The sequence below is a fragment of the Antrostomus carolinensis genome, unplaced genomic scaffold (assembly GCF_000700745.2).
Source record: "Antrostomus carolinensis isolate BGI_N321 unplaced genomic scaffold, ASM70074v2 scaffold39714, whole genome shotgun sequence".
Taxonomy (NCBI): domain Eukaryota; kingdom Metazoa; phylum Chordata; class Aves; order Caprimulgiformes; family Caprimulgidae; genus Antrostomus; species Antrostomus carolinensis.
This window is the reverse complement of record NW_010313545.1, coordinates 1-7194: the sequence shown is the minus strand read 5'-3', so window position 1 is coordinate 7194 and position 7194 is coordinate 1. Positions and strand designations below refer to the sequence as shown.

The following is a 7194-nucleotide window of genomic DNA, read 5'->3' as shown; positions in this document are numbered from 1 at the left end:
ACTGGGGGGAGAAGAGAGAAAAGAGAAGGATTTCAGTGCTAGAATCTTTGCTGCTAATGTTCTTACTTAGACATACATGAGACTTTCAGCCCTTTACATACCTGGCTGGGATGGGTTGTGAAGGCTAAAAATGAGTCGAGGTACTTTCCAAAGTTGGCTGGCGTTTCCACATCAGAATCTGAGCCCTATTAGGAAGACAAACAATTTCAGACAAAATACTAAGTCTATGTCACACTGGGCTCAGGAGTGGTCTGCCTCTGGGTAAAGCAGGAGCAAGTGCTACGTCCAAGGCCATAGACTGTAAAGGAGCAGAGACAAACACACTGAAAACCTGTGATTTTTTCTAAAACCAATATAGCCTGAGGAGTAGAAAGTTCTGCCGACCAGCCTGGGGGTGCTGGAGACAGCACCACCCTCATTCAAGAGAAAAGGGTGACTTCTCAGACATCTGAGTACCATTAAAACCAAATGAATTACTGCTGCTGCTGCTGTCCCAAGTCACAATTTTACTCCAGCCCATCCAGCAGTACCAAAGTGGAGCAATTCACAACTGCAGAATTTCACAAGCAAATACACTCAGGTGACCTCACTCCCATTCCTCCAAATGTTGCCTGCATTTAATGTACGGACATTTCTTACTAATAACTTCCCAGGAAGTCTGTCAGGAAAGTAAGTTTTGCCTGGAGCCATAAATTCAAGGTTTTGCTGCTCCTCACTAACCATAATATGAAATGGTGCCCTCAAGATTCCTGTTCTGGAGCTGTACCGCCAGTGCTGTCTCTCCCCAGTGAAATCTGGATGACAGGACTCAAATCTCCTCATTAATTCATTATGGACTAACAGCTCCCACTGCCTAACAGCAAGTAAAGTCACCAGAAGTAATAACACACCCTTTGTTTGCTGTCCATTCTTTTTAGGGATAAATTCTCAAAGGCTGGTGGTTTTTGTTTTTTTTTTGTTTCCCTCCCTGTGAGAATTTACTTTGCTCTATCACTTGCACAGGCTGGCTGCCTCAGTCTCCCCACAAACAGCATCTCTCAACAAGCCTGCCTTCCTTACTGAAGAAGCACTATGCTGAATGGAGGGAGCAGGAATTCAGCAACCAAGATGACATGCAAAGTATCAATGTGCATCTTCATCTCAGCATTCACACAAAGCATCGGAAAGATGAACAGCAGGAACAAAACCTGCTTCTTCCTTCAGCTTGAGAGAATCTTGGTAGAAGAACAAACAGGTATACTCTGAGTTTTTTAATACAGAAATTGAAAAAGGCTTCCAACTTAAGAGTAATTTCCTGAAGCAGTTTTTTTGTAGCAGGAGACAGCAAGAAACTTGACCAATTTTCAATTTTACAGAGGTTACAGGTGGCGATTCTTGATGACAGCAGAGGCCCGGAATCAGTCAGAGTTCCTCCATTCTACATTCCTATGACTTGACAGGATACAGTTATCCCACTTTCAAGCTGAGACACTTCTGCCTCTCCCAGATACATGGAGAGAACCCTACGGCTACCAAATGTGCAAGGAGAATGCTGGTCCTACCTTAGATGAGGGTTGCCTCACCCCCAGCCCTAAAAACTACCCTTGCCTGAGTTGCTGCTGGTATTAGTAGAGACTTACTAGCAATGCACATAGCTGGCTGCCCAATGCGCACAACACTTGGCACAGTCTCTTCAAGAAAACATAGTGCTTCTCCACCAGGCCTTCTCTATCTGCTGTCCTGGGAACAGGGGAGGGGGAAAAACAAGATCACAGTTACTCATGCTGCAGGTAACAGGAACACTGCTATCTATTTTGTAGGAAAAAAGAGGACTAGAGCAATTTGATTTTATTGCAGTGGGATTTTCTTTGCTATTATCTAGAAGTACTGCTTCACTGGCATTTAAAACCTCTGAAATTGCCTCTCTGAAAGAGTCCCTTCTGAGAAGTTTCAGGCTAAAAGAGAAAGCTGGGGAAGTTACGATATTTACACCACTTTGTCCTTCAGTTATGGGATTTGAAAGAACTTGCAGTTTTTCAGGTTTTGCAAAAGAAATGGTGGTTTTGTTCTCTCCTAACCCAGTCCCCACTTCCTGCAGTTAAGCAGCAGTATCTTTTGCAAATCACATCTACAAAGCCATGTGTATGCAGTTTTGTGTGATATTACAGCAGCAGGATGGTACTCACTGGGCAGCAGAGAGAATGTAGTGCATGGCAACGTCTCCAAACAAGACCATCAGAGGCTTCCGATCCTCCAGCTTACCCTGTGTGTAAAATACACCAAATACCTCAGTTAGAACATAACCATTTATTCCAATGTACATAACTAGTTATTCCCATCTGCAAGTGAAATTAGGAGATCCTTAGTTGTCCTTCCATCTGGGGAGGGTCTTACAGTCCACAAATTATTTCAGTAAGAACTTGATAAAAAAAATCTCAGGTATTTCTAATCTCATAATCTCAAGAAATTTCCCCAAGCAATCCCACCACAACAACTTTAAGCTGAAAAACTGATCCTGAGACATTAACTCTTCTTCACAGCAGACTGGCTAGTTACTTTGAGGCAGCTGATAAACACTCAGCCTTGACACTAAGCTGCTTGTGAACATATGCGTCAAACCATCTGTTTAGATCCTGCTGTCATTTCTCTTGTCATCTCTTGCCAGATGACACAGCTGGTGACAGTATTTTCCCACTTTGCTGTTGTAGAAAGTGGGGGGGAAAAAAAGCCAGTGGGTATCTCCAAAACTGCAAGGAGGCAAGCATGGAAGTTGGAGAGGACTCCAACAGTTCCTGTATGTACTGTGCTGGCACGACAGTCATACTAAATATCATTAACATAAGCACCCAAATTTGAATTTTGTTTCTTAAATAAGAGGGCAAATATATCATTGTTCAATCTAAAGAATTATATAGGAGACTAGGAGGAAAACAAAGGGGAGCCAGAGGAACTGTGAAAGAACTCACTTTTGCTGACAGCAATCAGGAGACACTCTGCTGCTCCTATTTGGAGTTCAGGCTCATTTAGAAGCAGACACAACATCTCCAAGAGCTTGCAGTTGTCTGCTGTGATGTGGCTCAGGGCCACCCAGTCAATGTAGCCAGCCAAGGTGTTGAGTGCTGCTATCCCCACACGGCAGTTTGCCTGGGCCTGTGAAAAGAGAGGAGGCAAGAGGTCAGAGCCAGAGAGAAACACCAATTCCCATCTAAAGCCATCCAATCCCTGAAAGAACAGCACCAAGAACCAGGTTAAGAGTGCAAGAGACTTGGACCCTTCTGCTGCCACCCCTTACTTCTCTCTTCTCACGAGTTTGTATTATGGGTGAACAAACCCATGTGCAAATAAGAACTGCAGGTTAATAGACTCCAAAGCCTGGGAAGAGACTAGTTCAAAGGAATCTTGGTCTTAAGAATGACTAATGCACTAACTCCCACATAGCTCCACTCACCTTTGGCTCCTGAGCCAGATCAGTCTTCTGAAAAAGAAAACAAGAGATGGCAAGTGAGCAGCTACAGCACACACTTCCACCAAGCCACTGCTGGACAGGCTTATTCTCGAGAACACAGCCAGAAGCAGCTTCACAGAACAGCTTCCCAGTGACAGAGGCTGCAGCACAGTCTCCTGCTCAGGACACTGCTGCAGCATCATAACCACCTCCGCAGCCCCCTGGCCGGTAAGACAACAGGACTTTGAACTGCAAGCTAAGCCACCATTTCCTTCTCATCCAAAAGATGACACTCCAGTCAGCTGGCATCAGGGAAACACAGGGGACAAGAAGGAAAGGCATTTTAGTGCTTCCTGGAAGCTTCCAGGAAGAAACTTTGACCATTTAGAGCATCTTACTTTCAAAAGCCAGACTCTGAAAGATGCTGGTGGCTTTTATGTACTGAGATTGATATTTAAAAGGGTAAGTGATTTGTCCATGGTCAGAAATGCAGCTGGAGAGAGGTGGGGCAAGAGCTTACAGCCTGACTCCGAGTTCCAAACACTTAACAGTGCTTAATGCACTGCTTGCACCATCTTTTTGACTAATGCAAACTAGTCCCTCAGACACTGAGGTTTGATTTGTTTTTCAGATGCAAAGACACCACAAGCATTTCTTTCTGCTGCAAGGCTTGGGTTTGGAAACTCTGTCCATCAATATATTCAGTGCAGTGATTTTAAATTAATCTGGTTATGTCCCAAACTTTTAACAACTGAGCCACCATACCAGAACGACACACTTATAAGCACTGCAGATTATTATGGTCTTGGAGAACTATCCATCATCTCCCCCAGTCTCAGTGTGCAAACAAGTAACTGAAGACCCAACCCTCAGAATTTACCCTGTGCACAAACATCCCAAAGATCTGCTAACCTGTGGAGTGGTGAGGGCTTCTTGTTCCTGGAGTGCTCCAACCTTGCCAATCAGAAAGATTCCACCGTTAGCAGAAGCAGCCACACTTCAGAGCCTCAAGCATTGCAATTCAAACCTTACCTGGAAATGCATTTCAACCAGACTACAAAATGCACCAGGGTCTCCCACCCACCATCATGAACCACACAGAGAACTACCTGCTCTATAGGTGGGTTTGTTCAGCCTGTCAGTGCATCGGGAAAATGAGCAGAAGTCAGGGAGGGGAGCGTTTTTCATTGCCTCCCAGTTTCACAACTAGTGTAACTCTGGATTTTAATTCACAGGAAAAAAGAATAAGAGATACGCTTGAGCAACTTAGTTCTAGATTGGTTTCTCAATTGTGCTTCACTCTCAAATCCACTTCCTTCTCACAGGAACAGACTAGAGACTTGCCTTCCCCATCCATCTTGACCAACCTGCACATCTCTGACCCTAGGTAAGAATACAGGAAAGAACTATCTTTACACAAAAAGGAAGAGCATTCCTCATCACAACTTGACAAAAAGGGCTTCCTGACCTAGGCTCTTGGAGAAAAGGACTAGAGAGGACCAGATGCAATGCTGAGACATCAAAACCTCATGTATTTTGGTGCATCACCACAAAGACACTGCTGCAGCACATGTGAGCCCAAGACAACATCTCTTTATCACCATGTGTCACATAAATTACCCCAAAACTACCCGTTTCTGCCACGTGCCTTCACTTTGCTAAGCCATACAACTCCAGTGTCAGCAGAGCATTCCAACAGTATGGGTGAGGCAGGCATCCACTCAAGCCATTCACACTAGCAAACCCAAACTATCAACACCAACCCTGTCAGCCCTGCGTGCTCAGACTCTCTGATCAGCACCGGCTTCCCAGGCCACAGCAGATCCCTACCTCACAGCGACAACAACGGGTTTCAGACAGTTTCTGCACTTGCTTCCCCAACAACTTGTGAGTTGTATCCTAAACGCCTCCAGCACTGACTGAACCCAAGGAAAAGAAACTCTTACCATGCGTCTGTACTTGTTGACGTTCTGCTGCAGGGTAGTTAGGAGGAAGCTGAAGATCTTCTCCATGTTCTGGGTGAGGGTTTGCTGGATGTCTCGTCGCCGCTGGGTAGGCAGAGTTTGAAAAGTCACCACATCCTCTGCCAAACGTAGGAGGATGAACATCACCAGTTCCGTTTGAGTTTCCTGATGTCCCAAAATGAAATACACTCCATCAGCACAGATCAAACATTAAAATCTCCAGAGGCTAGCTCAGAGACGTAGAGAAAGTGAGCGTGCATGAAGATAAGTCACAGCTTGGGAAAACAAGACAGGAGGATGGCCCTCTCTCTGCTAAAATAATCTCGTAGAGTAACTTAATCTTACAGGGATTTCCGAGTCCATCATCAGCCTGTCTCACCTGACCATGTGTGAGTTAGGCTTTCCTCAGGATGACAGAAGACTGAAACCAATAGTATGAGCAAGCAGAAGAGAACAGACAGGTGTGTTTCATACCCCTTGCTTGGAGAGGGTATCCAGCTCCTTTAGCATGTCAGGCCAGTGCTGAGGCCATTCACGCTTGATCATCTCCACCACAATGCGAGACAGAACATCCTTAATGTGACTTTCCTCCTCCAAAATACTTTGAGTTCCCTGTGGCAGAAGAGGGGCCAAGTTATGCAAAATAGCAAACATCAGACATTTAAAATTCTGATCCAGAAAGCACAGTGGTTGCAGGTATTTTAAACCACAAAAATAAAAACAAAAAACCAAAGCACAACATGAGGCAGCTCTTCATCCCAGCTACCTTGGATGACACTCCTATCCTCCCAGGCACCCACAGCGAGTGAACTCTGGGAACCAAAAGGATTTACCTCAAAAGAAGGTTACTCGGTCACAAGAGCAATTGCAATGATAGAGAAAACACGACTAAGATAATTACTTTAGCATTCTTGCAAAGGATAAGAACATCAATATTTACTGAATTTTCTCCTAAGAAAATAAAAAATACCTTATATATGTTATACATGCCTTACAACTTCCTGCCATGTGAGGTGGCATGGTTAGTGACCAGACTACAAAACAGAGAGAAGCACTGAACAGCCAGGGACGCACAGCAAGAAAGTAATGAAATCCAGAATTGAACTGAGGTCCCCTCCGATAATTAACTGGAGGCTTTTTTCCTTTCACTCCCACTTTCTATCTCCAAGTGAGAGAATCATGTTTCAAAGAACAGTCTGGGGTAGAAGATACTTACACTGGATATGAGGCCCATGACATTGTTCTTTAGATAAACTTTTTCTAGGCGAGGCATATTGTTCCAGCGGAACCTGTTTGCAAAAGGGTTTTTTTTTAAAAAAAAAAGAAATAGAGAGAAACAGAAGGACACCAAGTCAAAACATTTATAAAAATCCCTGACTTGATTCTCAACAAACCATCACTTCTTTACCTCAACTAGAGTGATACTAAAGCTCACTGCCTCCGCCAGTGCCCAATCCCTTAATGAACAGACTGAGTTAAAACTGATGCTGGCAAATGGGCGTGCACCACTGAGGTCAACAGACACGAGGAGCAGCAGCAAAGGCACAAAGCACCAGGTCTGTAGAGGCGGCAAAGAGAGGAATCTCAGAACTGACTAATACAAAGCCTCTTTGTTAGCAGGAGGCTAATGACAGAGAACGCTGCAAAGACCTGCTAATAACCCTGTGTGCTTATTTACATCTTGCCATGTCAATGTGTCTTAGAGCTCGGTGAACTAACCCTCCCAACCTGCCCGAAAACCACTTTCTCCTCTCCTTCTTTGGCAGAGGAGGAAAGCAGCAGAGCAGGACAGCAGCCGTCCTCTGC

At 44.6% G+C, this 7194-nt stretch overlaps 1 protein-coding gene across 1 annotated transcript in view; it reads right to left on the bottom strand.

Annotated features, from left to right (window-relative positions):
- Positions 1 to 6677, bottom strand: part of XPO5 (exportin 5) — a gene marked incomplete at its 5' end in the record, with an annotated part of 26391 nt that extends 19714 nt beyond the window's left edge. The window contains 10 exons of the mRNA XM_029084835.1: position 1; positions 98 to 185; positions 1620 to 1719; positions 2166 to 2244; positions 2946 to 3129; positions 3428 to 3454; positions 4337 to 4378; positions 5371 to 5553; positions 5863 to 6000; positions 6605 to 6677. The exon at position 1 is cut by the window's left edge and continues 121 nt beyond it. Of these exons, the coding sequence (XP_028940668.1) occupies position 1; positions 98 to 185; positions 1620 to 1719; positions 2166 to 2244; positions 2946 to 3129; positions 3428 to 3454; positions 4337 to 4378; positions 5371 to 5553; positions 5863 to 6000; positions 6605 to 6677 (915 nt within the window). The remainder of the gene's footprint in view (positions 2 to 97; positions 186 to 1619; positions 1720 to 2165; positions 2245 to 2945; positions 3130 to 3427; positions 3455 to 4336; positions 4379 to 5370; positions 5554 to 5862; positions 6001 to 6604) is intronic.
- Between the last annotated feature and the right edge of the window lie 517 nt (positions 6678 to 7194).